Raw genomic sequence first — 19425 nt, 5'->3', positions numbered from 1 at the left:
GGCAGCTCATTTCTCACAGTTGATGTTTTACCCTGCTTCAACTTCTTGCTTTACAATATGTGATCATTAATAATTATTCAGCAAGCATGTAGCTTTCAGTTAAAGAGTTAGTGTTACTCCATCTACAAGAATGCAACACATTTCTTAAACTTTTTTAAACTCTTTAAAATAAAATAAATATCACCTATGTGTTTATTTTGTGACATTTTATTTTGTTATTTAACATTTCTAAACTTTGCCTCTGTTGGTCATCCTCATTTTTTATTATCCACCATTTTATAGCCATTTAAATGACAAAAAACACCTGTTTTTCTTTGTTTGTAACATTGACAGTTAATGCATTATGTTGTGACTATTAACCTTCTTCTTTGTCTCAGAGGTGACATGTGAGGTGTCATTTGGGTGGTCTTGTAAAAGCCTAAAAAATCCTTTTCTGTGTAAGGAAGGGTGAGACCTGAAATGAGTGTTTGGGAGTTGCCTGGCTTCTTTCTGGCCCTCCCTAATTTTCTGTCAGTGATCTGTGCTATGATTAAGTCTACGGGAGCAAAAGCCACAGTTGTGAAATGTGTAAAAGTGTTTTTTTTTTGTTTGTTTTTTACAGCTGATGCAACACACATTTAATAAATTAAATTCTTAATGCTGATAATGCACATTACATTTTAGACAAATATATTTCCCAGTTTAAAAAAAAAACCTCACATTAAGGAGCTCTGTAGTACAACAGAGTGGATAATGTACCACATGGTTACAGCTGGTGTAGGACCTTGTTCTGTAACTTGCAAAAGTCCAAAGACCAGAAAGTGGTGCACTGGGAGGTACTGGGAGAGGGGCTGGAGGATAGGGGGAGGAGGAGAAGGAGGAGGAGGAGGAGGGCGGGTGAGGGAGCAGAGGGAGGGAAGTGAAAGACCAGTCTTTTGGATTCCTCATTAATTCAGTGTGGCCCTCTCTTTCAGTTTTTTTTAAAGCCCGCCCACTGACCATTATCAGCCCGGGCCTTATATATGCAGCTTGTTGCTGTTGTTTGTTAGTACAGACACTTTACACAGGTCCAGCCTAAACCCACAGCCAGAGCAGCCACCCTGCCACCACCATGAGGGAGTTCAAGAGCAAAGAGTTCTGGAGGGCCGTTCTGGCTGAACTGGTGGGAATGACCCTTTTCATTTTCCTCAGCATTGCTGCAGCCATCGGGAACACGAACAACACAAGCCCAGACCAGGAGGTGAAGGTGTCTCTGGCCTTCGGACTGTCCATCGCCACGCTGGCCCAGAGTTTAGGCCACATCAGTGGAGCTCACCTGAATCCTGCAGTGACCCTCGGGATGCTCGCCAGCTGCCAGATCAGCGTGTTCAAGGCCGTCATGTACATAGTGGCTCAGATGCTGGGTTCAGCTCTGGCCAGTGGCATCGTGTATGGAGCACGTCCAAGTGCCATTACTGCACTGGGGCTCAACTCTGTAAGTAAAACCTTTCATAATTTCCATGTCACTGACTAAACATGTGATTATATGGCATTTAAATTTGGGGGGCTCCCACACTGTGCAGTATGATGTAACAGCATTATTTAACACAACTTTTTAGTCTAATGTTGACCTCAGAGTGAAAACTGAGACTTTGGCACTGTTTGTGTTGTTCTTATGACATTCTGTCAATGCTTGTTATTAAATAGTGATGACACACACACACACACACACACACACAAGAATTTGCAGATAAAAACATGCAGCATCAACACTGACATTTATGCCTCAGCTGTTTTGGGAAATTTGATACATAATGAATCATGTTGATGCTACAGTTTTTTTTGCTTGAACCTATTTGTAATGAGTTGTGTCATTCAGCTGCTGTATTACTGAAAAGCAAGAGATTAGTGAGGCATGACATTTCACTGTGGAGAAACTGTTCTGATTCACACACACACGCACATACACACACACACACACATTCACTCACAGCTGCGCACAGCTAAATTATACAGTACCACAAAATGTTTTTTCTATAAATTAAAGAAAATTATACACAATGTGGCATTTGAGTCTCCGCCAAATTGCTTTCATACTTGGTGGCAGTTCCAGTGACCACTAAGTGGCAAGTTGTAATGATGGTTGAACTAATCCATCTAACTGACACTAACTGACAAACTCTTGTTGTTTTGGATTCTTCTCTCACTCTCGTAGCTCAATGGCGTTACTCCCAGCCAAGGCGTTGGCATCGAGCTCCTGGCAACCTTCCAGCTTGTGCTGTGTGTCATTGCAGTCACTGATAAAAGGCGGCGTGATGTCACGGGCTCTGCACCCTTGGCCATTGGCCTCTCGGTCTGCCTGGGACACTTGGCAGCTGTAAGTTGCACCTTACAACCGTCCCTATAGCAGCAGTTATGTTTATCCGGGATTAATCACAGCAGCAAACATGACAGAGCTCTCAGGGTGGAATAATATCATGCATTTCTGCCCTTTTTTATTAATACCGCCACCACCACCACCACCAGCTGTCCACCAGACCATGTAGCTGAAGATATCCTCTTACGTTGCCTCTTTGTTGTTGATTACAGATCAGCTACACAGGCTGTGGCATCAATCCGGCTCGCTCCTTTGGTCCGGCTTTGATCCTGAACAACTTTGAAAACCACTGGGTAAGTCAAAGAGGGAAGCAGACAGGCACTTAACGCATGCCTGACATTTTTCTGCATGCATATTACACTATGTCAAGCTTAAATAACTCAGAAGCTCCATATCCTCCAGTTAATCAGTTATACCCTTCCTATTGTTTATCCTGGCTGAGATATCGATTAAAGTAAACCTTTTGACCCGGATCGCTATCTTTGCGTCATCCACTTTATTTCTTCCTGTGATAACATTGGTTTACACATGTCTGGTGATAGGGAAGAAAGAAAAAAAAACAAAAGATCCGGACATTGATCAGTGTTTTCTATTGCAGGTGTACTGGGTGGGGCCCATGTGCGGGGGCGTAGCGGCTGCTCTCATCTACGATTTCTTGCTCTCCCCCAAATTTGACGATTTCCCCGAGCGCATGAAGGTCCTGGTCAGCGGTCCAGCAGGTGACTACGACGTTAACGGAGGCAATGATACCACAACTGTGGAGATGATGACAAAGTAGCACCGTGCAATCACAACCACTTAGTGCCCATGTACATGTCTATACTCCTGTAAAAAAAAGAAAAAGAAAAAAAAGAACAAAAACAAAAGCTCTTGGATTTAGTGTAGGCTCCTTTTGAAATACCAATGAGAATTGTGGTGACGGGGTCGGTTCATGTCTCTGCTAAATTCACTCCTTTGTTTGACCCCCACACAATTTTTACCCAAACTGACACTTAAGACACATGAGTCAAGGTTGTGGACATCTTGACGGATCAGTGTGTTGAATTTACTTCCCATATCAGTATTCTATATTGAGCCATGTGTTTTTTTGTTGTTTTTCTTTTTGTATACATATTTCTATTTGCCTGTATCAATTTTTGTTTCTGATGCGTAATGTATTGTGTGTACACTCTTAAATGTCTCTCACTTTTTTAAGTAAATAAAACACGTGTTGTTAAAAACGGTTGTTAATCTGATCTTTTTTGGGATGTAGATACCAAACAGAAGTAAATATTTGGCATCCACCAGTGAAAAGACAAGATATTTAGTCCAAAACAAAACACTTAATAACATACTGAGTCAGTAAAATTGCTCTCACCAAATCTAAATACAAATCTAAACATAATGGAAATTGAGAACCTGCTAACTAGGATATTTGCTGATGAAAATACATAAGTTCATCCATGGCCAGAGGAACTGTCTAGGGGGCCTCAGGGCAAACATTTTGCTATGGGCCCCTTATCCCTCCCCCATGTCTTCAGTCATGTGTTTATTGTTTATGCACCCTGTTGCCTCCAAGTTCTTCTCTAAATAATAATAATAAGAAGCTTTATTGTCATTGCACACGATTTATACAACAAACAATATAGTCCTGAGTACATCCACAGTGGAGAATTCTGCAGTTTTACAGCAGCAAAGTGGACAGCTCAAATAAATTAAAACTGACAATAAAACATGCTGAAAATTGAAATAAGATACAAACAGGTGAATTAAATCATATCAGAGAGAGAATATTGCACAGTTGGTATGTTTGTGTATTGTTACACATGGTGAGTGTGTCTGTTCTTGGGGTGTGTGGTCTTCTGAGTCCAGGGTTTGTTATGTAGTATAACAGCAGCAGGAAGGAAAGACCTGCGGTATCTTTGTCTCACACACCACTAGTGCAGCAGCTGTCGCTTAAGGATCTGCTCAGCGCTGTCACAGTGTGTCACACAGGGTGGGAATTGTTCCCCAATGAAGACGATAGCTCAGCCATCGCTCTCCCGTCACACTGTCACCACCCCTACACAGGGTCTGGGGGTGGGGTGTGGGGGATATCTCAGGACAGAGCTTGGCCTTCCTAATCAGTCTGTTCAGCCTTTTCCCATCTGTTTAGAGCGAACTGCTTCTGCTCCCACATTTACTGTGTAATTTGATTATACAACATTTGCACCAAGTCAGCACAAATTGCAATAAACTAAAATAATTGTTGTTGATTGAACCAGATTTTGACACAAGGGAACTCTCACAACAATTTATGAATTTGGTTTGAATCACCCGAGGCTCTTCCAGGTGTTGATCCAGCATTTGATTTAAATGATTGAATAACTGTGTGGAGGTCTGAACACCTGAATGACTTTAAGGGATAATCTGGCATAAATTTAACCCATGGTAATACTCAGTTACTTAGTGATATACTCACTAAACATTCGGACAACACTACAAAATTGTGTAGTCACTATAGTCCACTATATCGTCGAGCGATTTCGGACACAGCCGAAAACAGAACTCACCCACTCTCCTCCAACCACTTTCTATGTGGAAGCCCTAACAAGTCAATTACCGCGTGCAGCAGAAAAGTAAGAAGTCCAGTGACTTTTAGTTCCAAAAATGCATGCATGCTTTTCTGACTGTGATAGTTTGAACAACTCATCTCCATTAATTTCCCTGTCAACACTCGCTAGTTATCGTTACAGAGAGGGAAGACAGATAGGATCACTGATGCATTCGGTTATCGACTTGTCAGGGCTTTAAGCAGCTGGAGGGGAGTGGGTGAGTTTTGTTTTCGTCTTTTGTAAATACAAACCAGGCAAAGCTAGAAAGTGTTTGACGCTTCGTATTTTGTGCTGGGACCCTGTTTGTACTGTTGATGAAATATGGTGCTGTTCTGAGTAGGCTATTATTTGTGGCTATGATTGGCTATTTTGATTGCGGTTGGCTCTTGGCTACAAAGACAGCAGTATATAGTGATCTGGCTGCTGAAGTCGCTAAAACTAGAGACGTTTGCAATCTGCAAACTCAATCTGTCGGGGTGGGGGGGGGTGTTCTACATGGTCTCACGGAGCGTTAGACAATGGATTAAGATTATGCCGGAATATCCCTTTAAATCATAGAATAGATTTTTCAAGAAACCAACGTGTCTTAATTTTGGTTTGCGATAGCTCATCTTGACAACATATAATAAGCAAATTTATATCATCAAAAAATTGTTGTAGTAGTAGACACAAGCTACACACAGTTAAAAAGAGACACAATCAAGCACAGGTGGACCTAAAGTCATAAATTATACAGGAGAGAGGAAAAAAGTGGGAGGGGGATCTGGGAAGCCGGGGAATAAATAGCACACATCAGTGGCTTTATTAGATTAAAGACACCATCCATTACTTTTATTATAAGTTATTGCAGATGTTAAAAAAAAAGTCAGCAATCACACCTGAATTGTTTTACTGGACAATGATTTTAAATCAGTTTTGTGCAGATTGGCCCTATATTAATTACACAGGCCCTTATTTTTAGAAACACGAATGTTGTATACTGTACTAAATTAGTATTGGTATTAATTAATTAATCTGGGTTTGGTTACTTTTAAACTGGAAATCCATACACTAAAAAAGGGAAATGTGTGCATTTCATACTGTATATTAAAAACTCTCCTCCCATTTCCAGTCAGCACAAGTCATACATTAAAAACATAATACATAATGCTTGTGTGTTTCAAGTGTCAGGATTGCGGAGAACAGGACCCAGATGCAGATAGCCAGGAAACAAGGTTACATTGGCACAAAAAGGGTTTATTAACTCACTTGTAGCACAGGGAAACACAGGAACACGGCAGGGGATAAAGGCAGACTCAGGGCATGACACTAAGTACAGTGACACCATGGCAGTGTAAATCCTTATAAAGTGTATTAGTCTAGATTGTGGTCCCTGATGCTCAGCCACACTTCCTGTCTTGGTGTTTTCTTTGTGCCGCCCAGTTCATGCTGCTGATTTATTAATGGTTAGTTTCTCCCACTTGTTTTTTCAGCAGTTGGAGGATCCACTAGCAGGTTGCCAGGTTGGTGAGAGTGTCCCTTCAACAGCCAAGAACGGCACAGATTGCACTGACACACCCACTCTCTCTCTCTCTCTCTCTCTCTCTCTTCTTCTCACTCCCCCCTATGGGTCAGCCTGTCAGCTTATGACAGTTTGTCACTGTTGCTGTACAGTAAAAGACTGAATGATGATGAACAGGGTCGTACTTGAGCTACATCCGCTCCACTTCTACTGCGTTTTCACATCTGTTTTGCTACATTGTGGCCTCTTGTTCACACTACACTGGAGATTTGGAGCACTGAAAACAGAGCATTGATGCTGCTGACTCTTAATTTGAAAACTCAAGGGTTGTGTTTTAGTCTGGACGTGGAAACTTAAATCCTTGAAAACAATGACATAGACGACATCATCATCTGCCTTGTGGTGAAAGCAGTGTGGATATTGAAATAAAAGTGTAACTGGCCCTGTTGTTGTCCAGATAAATTCTTAATTTTTGCAGCAGCTAATCAGTCTCAGGGACCATGGGTTAAAATTGGAAGGTTCTGGGTTTGATATCGGGCCTGGTACTGAATTTGCATGTTCTCTCTGTATCTGGTTTTGTTCTCTCCAGGTTCACCAGCTCGTTCCCACTGTCCAGATATATGCTCATATACGTAGGTTTATTGTTCATCTCTGTCAGTGCTGTGATAGACTGTCAGCCTATCCGGGGTGTATAGCCTACTGTCTTCTGCCTTTGTCAGCTGGGGTTGGCTCCAGCCGCCCTGCAACCCTGCACAGATAAGCAGTGAAGCCTGTGGATGGATGAGTTCAAATCCAACCTGTAGCTCTTTGCTACAGCTCATCTCTCTCTGTCTCTCTCCCTGACTTTCCTCTCACTCTCCACTGTCCTATCAGAATAAAGGTTTAAAAAAAAAAAAGCCCCAAAAAGAATAAAATCTGTAGAGTAGACGATCTGCATTATGGCTCATACATGCCCAGTATAGTTTAGGTGTGAAAGTATATGGAGGAAAATCATTTCTGATACAGAGCTACAACACAAATGAAGACACAGAGTGTTTTTGGTTTAAAATAAAAACTTGGTGTGGATGTTGCCTTGGGCTGCTGTTACTGTCTTTGTTGTGACATCAGGGCAGAGAGGCCGGCGGACAAACCACAGAGGTGTCTCATTAGAGCATCTACGTCTCCCTACTGGAGCTGTTGATTTGGTTTCAGTTTGCAAAAAGGCCAGAGGCAGATGGCCAGTCAACACAATTTAACACCTTTTAAATGCTCATCCTACAACAGGGGTTACTTCACCACTATAGTATGCTGGGTCATGTGCCAACAGATCACCCACTGCTTCCTCTGGGGGCTCCTCCTGCACAGCACACGCTGTACATGAGGATTCACATGGCTGCGCGGGCATCGACTTGAACCGTTTTAAGCACCACTCCTCGACGAATTCCCCTACTGGGCAGTCAACAGCTGGATCACTGACGGGTGTTTCATCGCTGCGTTCAGAGCGGCGTGAAAAAATGCAGCCCTCTCATTCACTTGAATGGAGCCAGTTCACTGACACAGTGGGGGTCCCATTGCAGAGGGCTCCAGTGAGAGAAAAAAAACAGGCAGAACTGCAATGTGACATCATCTGGGAAACGAACAATGATAAATGGCTGCATTTAAAGAAGGCTTTTATCTAAAGCGAGATGCCATGACAGCCGCTGCTTTGCTGCTCAGGAGCGTGGAGACAATACTGAAAAAAAAAACACTGTGAAAGGTTTTGGCTCTGAATGTCAAACACTGGTGAGTATATGTTTGAACAAACCATCAAGAGCACACAGGATCAGTCTTCAGTTCGTTGCTTACAAAGCCAAATTGATGGGTTTGCAGAGGTGGTGTTAGAAAAAGGGGCCTAACCCGCCACCGTCCTGCTCGGTTTGTGTTGGACCGAGGCCCATGTCTTTCTTTAAGATGCATGTTATGTGGAGTTTTCATCCTGTCGTGCTGTTTGCTGTTTTCCATCATCCACCTGCTTCATGGTGTAAAGTCAAAACTCTCCCTTCGTATAGATGTGATGAAATTACAGCTTGATAGGAGGAGTGGGAGTGCCAGATTGTGATGGCTTTTTTGATTGTGGGCTTTTATCTACGCCAACCAATGCGGGGTGAAATGATCACAGTCTTTCCAGGAGCATGATTTCTGTGAATCTCAGTATTAGATGGATACTTTGAGAGGTTGCACAGCTGGCTCGCTGCCTGTTTTTCAAGGAAGCTGGATTTTTCTAAGAATTTCAAGTCTGCATTTCATGGAGTCTCATGGTTTGCTTCAGCTCCTCCCTCTCTGTTGGGTGCCCGTTAGCTCACAAAAATATTCTATATTAATGTGAAGTTGTGAAAAAAAAACCTGCATAACCAATGTGAATGACAAATGAACAGTATCTAATCTATGTAGCAGCTTAATTAGCCTTTGCTTATTGGTTTTATGTCCTGTCCTTTACAAAAACAGATGATCGTCATCATGGGTGCAAAACAAAACTGGACACACTGAACATCAGACACTTATTTATCACTGTTTCAGCTATCTTCAGTTAATTTCTGGATATTTAAAAAAGTTCCTTCCACTTCTCTGTTTCTTCACCTTGTTGTATGATGTGATGTTTTCACTCATTTGGAGCAACTGATCAGGAAAAAACCTTTGAAGCTGTACCATTTTGCTCTGCAGCATACATATTAATTATATACTTGACTTGCTTCCACTTCTGCATGACTAAATGTGTTCATCCTATAATCTCTTGAATTAAGTTAAAGTTCAGCTCTCATGACAGGCCGCAATAATCAAACCTCTGTGCATGGGGCTCCTCAGGGCACCTGCATCGTGGAGTTATTTGTGCCTCTAAAAGAGTAGATTTGAAAATGAGTCATGTTTGTGTCTTATTTACATCTGAAAGGCGGTGGAGGGAGGAGATGGGGGGCATCATGGGTGAGTGGATGGATCTCATGTGATGAGGCGCTCCTCATGTCCTCCTGTGCAGGCAATGCAGCTTCCATCCCCCCCACCAATCGCCTGCTTAGAAATAAGTCACACCCACTTCATGAAATCATGAGCAAATATTGTATGTGAACCACTTTTTGCAACTATTTTACTTCTAGATAGGGTTACTTAGGGTTGTTATTGTCCTTTTATATCTAACAAAACATTACAAAACAAAACTAGCCGTTTCTCTGTATTACAACTTATTCATTGAATCAGTTCTCTGAACGTTCTGTGAGTTTTTTTTATTAATTTTTATTTATTGCATCAAAACATTAAATACAAACAATTTCTTCATGTTTGCAATATTGCTTTGACTGACTATAGCTTCACTTCAGTAAGCCTTGTCATGTGCAATAGATCATTGTTTGAATGTAGAACATGTGGAGAGTTGATGTTCGGCCTCTGGGCTCTGACCTCTTCATTTCCCACAACATCTTTCCAAGGGAAATGTGGATGCAGAGCCTACAGGTGGGTGCAGGGGTGGAGGTGGGGGTTATGAGATGCTCTGCAGCGGGGTGGTAGAGTATCAGATACACATGTGCCAATGGGGGGTAAAGCTGGGGGTCGTTTTCAGCAGCTGAAATGTTGGGTGACAGTTTGCTGCAGTGGTGAGATGGCAGAGCCACAGAGCTGCTCCTGCTCACGGGGTCAGAGAGCGTAACCTCTGTCCCTCCTGTCAGTTCTCCATGTTGTTACTCTTCCTCCTTCACCCTGCTCCTCTGACATAATGAATCCCATAAATGTCTGTAAATGCTACTGTACATGGAGTCAAAACTGTAACATATGTGCAGTGTGGTTTGAAACGTTTGGAAACCTCAAGCAAATTACAGAGAGATGGGGGAAACAGCTTTGTAACTCGACAAAGGATAGAAAGTGGAAACTCAAAAACTGAATAAAAGTCATGGCACCAGGTTCAAGTTAAACTATTAAAAAACTGGACGTGCTCTTCTTTTTTAGTGAAGCATTGTTACCCAAGTCAAAGGTGACGCTTTAACTGGCTTCTTTCTCTCTCTTTTGACAAGAAGCGCTGCGACCCTTTGACCTGCCAGCTCTTCCACGCAGCAGAGAAGAATGAGAGGCTGGTTTCCTTGGAGAGAATTCAAAAGGTCCCATTTCCTTCACATGACATATGACTGATTTTGACTTCAATGCAGCCGGCCCTGCGTGACACACGCTCAGAATGGAGGAAGAAGATTGATAGAAGGATATAGGAAAACCATTTCCACTGACTTCTGGAAAAAAAAAAAAAGTAATTGAGTCCTTCTCACACTTTGCTGCCCTTCACAAGTCTAATATTTCACGTGCCTGGAATTATGACAGAGAATATAGCCTATAACTTTAAGACGCATTGATTTTTTTTTTTTTTTTACATGTAGATAATTTAGATAATTCATATTTTAAACAATTATATTAGAGTGATGACTTAACTATAGAATTAATTATGTGGCCAAGCCTTCCCCTGTCATGTGACCCATACTCTCTTTGCACATGTTTTCTAAATCCTCCAGTTCAGCACCTTTATCCAACACAGAGCAACAGTTTGATGTGGTCTTTAATGAGCCGTGAATAATTGTGAACACAGCTCTGCCTGCTGCTGAACTGGAAAAGTACTGCAGAGAGCAGGAGACGTGGAGGTCACTCTCACTGGCTCAAACACAGATCTCTCAGCTGTTTCTAATCAGGCCTGATTCTTCAAAAGCCACTCACACACGCCTGATGAGTGCTGGCGAATGTCACTCATAATGTTTAGGGTCGGGCTGCTGGTGGAACCAAGTATCTGCTTGTCCCACAATCTTGGTGTATCATTCAAATTGTGCTTGTCAGCGTAAGCGTCATCCAAAGTGGCCATGTCAGAAATTAAAATGTGGGCCTTTTGGAGGGCGGTCCTCGCTGAGGCTCTGGGAATGATCATCTTCATCTTCATCGGCCTCTCGGCTGCAATAGGAGATAAAAATAACACTTACCCCGACCAGGAGATAAAAGTGGCGTTCGCCTTCGGTTTGGCCATTGCCACGTTGGCCCAGTGTATAGGCCACATCAGCGGCGCCCACCTGAACCCTGCCATCACTCTGGGCGTCCTGGCCAGCTGCCAGATCAGCATCCTCAGAGCCTTTTTCTATATGATTGCTCAGATTCTAGGGTCAGTGGCTGGCAGTGCCATTGTGTACGGTATCAGGCCAGAAATCATAGATTCGCTCGGCGTTAACAAGGTAAGATGGAACCCATGTGCTTCTAATTTCTCCTGAGTAATGCTCCTCTTAATGAATGACATTTAGGATTCCCATTTAAATGGCACTTTGGGAGCCGCCTCCAGCCTGACCCAGTTCTCTGTAAAAGGCAGATGAGTCATTATCGAAAGTTTTGTGGTCTCTTCTATGAGACCTCCATGTTTGCTGTAACTGCTGGTGATAGGTTGTTAAATTTGATGTGTCAAATTTGAATTATCACTGTTTTGTGGCTGCTATGCAACAAACAGTCCCCCTCTCTTCAGGGAGTAATTATAAGATGGTTTGTACTGTCCTCAGCAGTTATTTATGTCCTCAAATAGTCAGGCAGCTTAATATTTAAAGCACAATCAGACTGTTTTCTTGTTTGTTTTTAAAGGATTTCTATTAATATAATGCAAGGGTTGCAGAAACGGTAAGTGTTTTATGAGGTGAGAAAACTGAAGTGTTTTTCTTCGTTGCAGCTGAATGGAATCAGCCCGGCTAAAGGTTATGTCATAGAGTTCCTTCTCACCCTCCAACTGATCCTGTGTGTCCTCGCAGTCACTGACAAAAGACGTGATGTAGGTGGATACGCGCCCATGGCTATCGGACTGTCCGTAGGGTTGGGACACCTTGCTGGGGTAAGTACATAAAAACATTCCTCAATTTCCCCTTTCATTAGTTTGGTACATGGTTTCTCCATCTTGCCGCGGCCCGATACAATGGATTTACGTAGGAAGAACCTGGCTGTGAATCAGGCCTTCGTGTAATCGTCTGCTTTTGCAGCCAGGGAACTAAGAGGTGTTTTCCTCTAATATGCTTTACAGATCCGCTACACAGGATGCGGTATCAATCCGGCTCGATCCTTTGGGCCTGCAATCATACTGGAATCTTTTGATGATCATTGGGTATGTATGGTGGGGCTGGATAGCAGGTATTTTCCAAGTGTTCTAATGACTCATTCCTCTTGAAACGGGGATGTGTATGTCCTGTGTTTTTGTTTCTCAGGTATACTGGGCAGGACCAATGAGTGCTGGCGTGGTGGCCGCTCTTCTCTATAATTATCTACTGGCACCAAGAGACGAGCCCTTGTCTGAAAAAACACGGGTTCTGTTCTGCAGTGGCCCATCACCGGAAAACGAGGCCGAGGAGCCTCTTCTGGGGACCAGCGCCGCCACTAGAGATGCAAAATGGCCCAAAGAGCCGGTCTAAGTGGGGAAATGACAAGAGTATGGCGCTGCTTGATCAAATAAAATGCTTTTTCAATAACTTTACAAAATCTTTTTTTTTTTTTTTTTTTTTTTGGTTACTTGATTATTTGGGGGGGGTATTTATTTTTTTTATAATTGTTATACAGTTTAATTTTACAACATATAACTAAAAGACATTTGCCAAGAATTGCAGACTACTTATTCAATTTACTTAGACAATCACTGTGCCAACATTCCCCCAAGGGAGTTGACTTTCTGCCGACAAACTGAAATTCATATTCATATACCAGCTGTATCATCACAGTAATTCTTGAACTGCATTTATCTCACTTAAGTATTTTTTAATAAGTGTCCAAGGTCCATTCTAGACCATCTCTATACAGATCCTGTACTGAGGCTGCAATTTCCATCATTATTAATTCTATAAAGTCCTTTAGCCAGTTGTTCAAACAAAAGCATTTGGGATTCTGTACTTTTCAGTTCATCAGTATAATCCTCTTCACAGAGCGGAATGCAAGTGTTAGTCGTTGTTGTATTGGACCACATTTTAACATCTTTACGAAACTCATGCAGCGCATCTTTGTCCTGCTTCATCTCTCCACACAAACCTCTTGTATGAATTCTGAAGTAGGTGACACATTGGGTTTCACACAGACGCATCTGAGGAAGAGGTTCCAGAAATAAAGAGGTGTTTTTTTTATTTTATTTTAATTTTTTTAAGGCTGCAGCTGTGGGAATCTGTCTGTACCTTCCTGTTCATATTCATCGGCATGTCAGCTGTGATTGGAAAAGATAACTGTCCTGAAGGAGAAGGGTTGCTCAGCAGTTGAAGGTCTCCCTGGCTGTCACCACCACCAGGGTCAGAGTTTGGGGGCACATCAGCAGAGCACACCTGAACCCTGCAGTCGCCCTGCTGTTCGGCCTCCTCACATCCGATGATGGAGCAGTTGCAAGTGCCTTATACAGTCTCAGTCTTTGAGTTGTCCTCGTCTGTGTTTTCACTTGACAGGACAGTTATTGTGCTCTCAAAAAACACTTTATCATTGAGTTTCTTCACCACCCTTCAGCTTGTACTGTGTGTGATAGCTGGGACTGATAAGAGCCTGAGTGGTGTTCAAGGCTTTGCACAGCTGGCTGTTGGAGGGACTGTGACACTTTGCAGCTGTGAGTGAATTACAGTCCTATAATTCTGTGCAAAGTGTTGTTGAATTTTACAGCACAGGGTTTTCCTGAAATTTCAGGAAGACTTTAAATTATTCCAGGAGACAGATTTACTCTCTGATGCAGCGCTCATAACAGAGCAGAGACTAACACAGGGTTCATTTTAATAACTGTGCGTGGACAAAAAGAAAGCACCATTCAATAAGAACACCAAATCACAATTTGGGGAAGCTTTTTGTTGAAGCATCCTGATATTCTTTATCAGTCTGCAGTGTTGTAAAACAAATATCCTGTTCAGTCTGTATTGGTGAGGGTCGGCTGCTTCTCTTTGCCAATATGGCTTTCCTGTGTTTAGACTGTGGTGGAAATGATTCAAGATTTTCCCTCTTTGTGCTACATTACATAATTTTTTTGCTGTGTGCTGCTGATGTGCCAGCGGACTCAGGAAGAGGGTGCTACGTTTCAAATGAAAGGGCGTGTGTCATAAAAAGTTGAAAACAAATTAGCTGTGTCAACTCTCAAGTGGCTGGCGAGCATCGTTTTTATAAGTGTGTTTTCCTGGCAACATGAGGCCACTTGCAGAAAGGTGCTAACGCCTCACGGCCCAGAACCACCAGAGCCAAAAACTAAACACGCACTATGAAAGAGCTGGATATCCTTCGGCTTGTTTCAGCTTTCATCCAACTTGTTTTTCATCTCTTGGTTACACGGTTAGGCTTCCTTATCCATGAAATTGTTGGTTTTAATATTGGTGTGGGCCCCTGGGCCTTTTTTGTCAGTATAGCCCTTGACTTCAATTTAACCTTCCTCTTGTAGCTTTCTGCTACCAGCAAAAAAAAAGTTGTCTTTTGTTTAACCAGAGGTTCCTGATAAAGTCAAAAAGTCATAATGCAATAAACAAATTTATGTGGTAGCCCACTCTCTCTCCATTAAAAACCTAAAAACGTGTCACTGCTGACCCTAACACATGAGGAAGGATACAGTATATCCAATATGACAGGATTTAATAGTTGTGGTCAATCAGCACATCTGAAAGTCTCAACTAAATATCCTACAGAATACCACTGTATTATACAGTAGAGTGGATTTATCAATAGACATTGCTCATTACCATTCAAACCCTATTAAACTGACCAAATGACTCAGACATTCATTGGTTGAGTTGGTTTTCTCTGCGTGTGAAACCGTTCCTTTGAAAAAGCTCTGATACATAATGAAATGAAATGTAAGCAGAGCTAGCATAGCAGAAGCTCTTATCTATGATTTCCCTCTGTAGCTGAACCTCAGAGCACACAGGAACGTCCTGCTTCACGGTGCAGAAAATGAGGCTGAGGTTGAAACAACTGGAGGACACTGAGAGGACAACACCAGCCCGGGAGCGAGGTGTGTAGTTAGGTGTGCTAAAATGGCTTTTGATTGTATTTTGAGATATGCAGTGAGTGTTGAATAAAGGCCCCTTTTCAATTCAATTCAAACTAAGGTAAACATGCTGTTGTTTACATTGTGCAGTAATCAGAATAACACAATGTATGTATGTCTTTATGTTTGTATATTTAGATTTGGATGACCTTGCCACCAGTTTCTCCATAATGTATTACAGTGTACAGTATTATTCTATTCATGCTGTTTGGCGACAGTCCCAAAAATGTCTCTGCGGTGAAACAACACGAGGATGTGCATCTGATAATTGCACATAAAACAACTGTAAATTCTTCATAAGAAAATGAAGGAAGCATGATTAGACAAGATGTGGCTATCATGGAGATTTCCTGTTTGGCTGTGTCACAAGAATGTCCTCCTTCCATCTACGCAGGCGGCTCGTTTCACATCCCGTTTTATGGCTTATGAGTATATTTGATGGTGCACACACACGCACACACACACACACACACACACACACACCCTAGGCTAATCATTGAATAACCATCAAGTGACTTTAAACTCAACTGCTGAACATTTCTCAACAGAAAGCCGGTGGTCTGAGGGCAATCCAGCCAAGGTTGTTCAAGTCGATGTTAGTTATTGTTAGCTAAGCACCAATCAGGGGCAGGATAACCGCCATGGTTGGATGCACATCCCCTCATTGAACATTGCTATTATTCTTCTCCGTGTGAGATGATCATTAACAAAATGTCCCAAATATTCTTTTACAATGTCCTGTGACTGAGTAAAGGTGTAACCTACATGTTTGTTCTATTTTTAGGTCCAACTTCCATGTATTGCCACACAGCTAGTCAGGTGAAGTGCACTATGGAAAGTCACTGATATCTTGTCTCTTTGAAACAAACTTAAACACAGAGTTATGCATCAGATCAGCAGAGATGGGGTGATGGTGTGAGCGAGGGGAGAGGGAGATATATAAGAATCTGCAGAGCCTGCAAAATGCATTTCTGAATTATCTGAATAAAAATATTTAACTACACTAAGTCTATACATCATTGCCTGTGGCTCACCACCCTTTAAGGAGGAATATTGCTTTGCTCTGGTGAATGTCAGGTTGGCTCTTCATGAACCTGCTACAGTGCTCTGCGCTTTTAGATTGTGTGTGCTGATGGGATTATCTCGCTTATGAGACATGACACCTCTTCACATGGGTTGTTTTTCTTTTTTTTTCTTTCTTTTATGGTGGATTCTCAGAGGTCGATCATGTGAAGGCAGTCCAATCTAAAATCTCCCTCCTTTGTGTGCTTAACCTCGGAGGTCAGAGCATTGTGTTTGGCCTCTGGTTTTGAAGTTTGTCCTCAACAACATGGACAATGCTCTTTTTGTTGCCCTTCAGTCATTTTTGTCTGAGAGTGTCCTTCATCCAATTATTTGGCTCTCATGTTGAGCGTGATTATTCCATGATTTGGCATGGGGGGGTGTCCGGCTGTCCTCTCGTTCTGTTTACCTACACAAAATAAACAAGTGGTAATGGAGGCCTAACCAACTCATTTAAAACTGATTTCTGAGCAACAAGTTAATAGTAATACTGAACCCAACAATATTACCCATTGAACACATATTTCCGTAATAGAAAAATTTGCATCCTCCGGCCTTTTATTTTACTTAAAAAAATTAATTGTAATGTCTGATATAATATGGCTGCACCAGCGTGATCTTCAGGTTTTTGAACCTGAAGATCACACTGGTGGTCGAAACCAGCTAAACTACTAAAGGTTAAGCCGCAGCACCCACGGTCAATGTGCCTATAACCAAACCCAACTTTCATTATATAATATGGCTGCCAATATAATAAATAGATATAATTTTCCTATTGCCGTCTCCCTACCTCTATTACTCATCCGTTTTTTGAAAAAACATTAAAAAGCCTGAGAGATGTGAATTAGCCTGCAGCCAAAAATAGTCTCCCTCAGACCATGTTTACTCCTGCTTGAACAGTGTTTGCTAAAAACTACAGAGCCCGGCTGTTTTGAATGTCGTCTAGTGACCTGTTCTTAAAGGTTAATGTATTTGGATTGGATTTGTTGTCAAAAATGAAAGATATATAATATTCCCTGACATGCACATTAAAGGGATACACACTCAGTTTCTTAGTCCCCAGCAAAGCGTGCACAGTGACATCTCCAACTTGAAGACTAATTGCATTTAAACATAATCTTGACCCCACCACTAGCCCTCTTCACCCTGTCTACACATGCTGAGTATATACTGAGTGATGCCGGGCTCCTATCTGCACCCTGAGGGTTACTCACCACACTCACTCCCTTTCTGCTTTTCATCAGTTCTTGGCAAAGTTTCAGTAAATGCTGTGTCAGAAGGGTGGGGGTCGGGGGGCTCTGGGGAGGAGTGAGGTGGATGGGATTTCTGGTGAACTGTGTGGCAAACTCTTCTTATGGGAACTGAGGTGCCAATCAACACTGCGGAGGAAAAACAGTTCTCACTTCCCTTTTTTTTGTGTGTGTGTGTGTGACTGCAGCATTCACACACAGGGGTGATGAAAATGGTCCCTGTGCGTGACAGTTTCGTGACATTCCTCCAACTTTGGTGTTTTTCTCCAAACATCAGCGTAACACCTTGGGCTGGTAAACAGAGCGCGGTTGCTGGTAAAAACAGATCACACCAGGATAAAGTTTTCACATTGATTTGGTTCTGTCAAACTTACACAATTCTTAGGTAAACCAAAGCCCATACATCAGTTTCGGATCTGCGATCACTCTTTCAAATGAGTGACAGGTTATTTTTGATTCACAGAGTTGGCAACAATAAAATTAAAATGATTGACATTTTATGCTGTTTGTTCACACATGGTTTCTAAATAAAAGGGGTAGCATAAAAACTGTGTAATATTTTGATGGCTGGATAAAATGATGGTTATACTGTATGTGCATTGACCTTGAGATTATGTAATCAAAAATTATGGATTCAACCTTTAATAACTGATGTCACAGTTTAATACCCCATTGGTTTTTATGTGTTGTGTGACATTGTTGAACCATAGATCCCATCAGAGAACCCATGCCCTGCAGCTTAGTTGTACTTTAAATTGAAGCTGTGCCCGCTACACACGTGGAAATCTGCATGCACAAATACACAGGTTAAAACTTGAAGATGACTGCTATGACCACTGAGAAGCTAAATGTCTAGCTAGAAGACCCATCTTGAAACACATCCTTATTAAAGACACATACATTGTAACATTATGTTACCAAAAAATGTATAATTAATAGAAGAAAATTTGAGTTTAAACGTATGATATGGGGACAATAACAGAGATGAGATGTTATTGCAAGTGGGTGTCAGTCAGTGCATGTTCATATAATGCAAATTGCTGAAGGGGTTTTCATCAGGAAAGGGTGGATTTCAGGTTTATCCTGCCATGGCTACAGACCTCTCTCTCTCTCTCACACACACACACACACACACACACACACACACACACACACACACACACACACACACACACACACACACACACACACACACTTGCTCTCAGTATTTCATGGGAGCAAACAGACCAGTGTATTAGTGTACAACACTGCCGCCCTCTGGACTTAAGCCTGCACTCTTCATTCAGTCATTGATGCTCACACAGCAGTTCTATCAGATAGCCTACTAACAATTAACAAACAATGATGCCAAGAGCTTCATTTGTTCTATTTAAAAATGAATGAATAAATCTCAATTTTTCAAACATAATGGCTCTTCCATTTCACCCAGACCTTTCAGAAAAAGCACCAGGTTTAGAGAGTTAGATAATCCAAAGCCCCCGAGTGTCTACAGTGGTATGAAAACAGAATTAAGCTGTGAAATCCTCAAACCAAAAAAGAGGCTGAGGCCATGCAGCAAATGCTTTGAAGCTTCACTTGATATTTCATTCAAATTGTCACTGAATCTATCATCAAATTAGTAGCTAGCTGATTAATTTAGTCTGTTACTTGATTTTCCAACTAATCATTTCAGCCATGCACAACATACATTTCTAAGTGAAGGAGGAAATTATTTT

The 19425-nt window shown here is 41.9% G+C and overlaps 2 protein-coding genes across 2 annotated transcripts; both read left to right on the top strand.

The window, feature by feature from the left end:
- Window positions 1-1026: 1026 nt before the first annotated feature.
- Window positions 1027-3157, top strand: LOC146970470 (aquaporin-1-like). Its single transcript, XM_085803848.1, has 4 exons — window positions 1027-1453; window positions 2174-2335; window positions 2548-2628; window positions 2934-3157. The coding sequence occupies exons 1-4, from the start codon at window positions 1091-1093 to the stop codon at window positions 3111-3113; spliced, it is 786 nt and encodes a 261-aa protein (XP_085659974.1). The 5' UTR covers window positions 1027-1090; the 3' UTR covers window positions 3114-3157.
- A 7963-nt stretch (window positions 3158-11120) lies between these two features.
- LOC146970469 (aquaporin-1-like) lies at window positions 11121-12876 on the top strand. The gene is made up of 4 exons (XM_085804348.1): window positions 11121-11610; window positions 12090-12248; window positions 12435-12515; window positions 12616-12876. Exons 1-4 carry the CDS (start codon window positions 11248-11250, stop codon window positions 12817-12819), a joined length of 807 nt encoding a protein of 268 aa, XP_085660474.1. The 5' UTR covers window positions 11121-11247; the 3' UTR covers window positions 12820-12876.
- The last annotated feature ends 6549 nt before the right edge of the window (window positions 12877-19425 follow it).

Source organism: Trachurus japonicus, chromosome 17 (assembly GCF_045865225.1).
Source record: "Trachurus japonicus isolate A0001 chromosome 17, Traja_1.0".
Lineage (NCBI taxonomy): Eukaryota > Metazoa > Chordata > Actinopteri > Carangiformes > Carangidae > Trachurus > Trachurus japonicus.
Note: the sequence above shows the minus strand (reverse complement) of the source record. Positions and strands in the feature narration are given on the sequence as shown.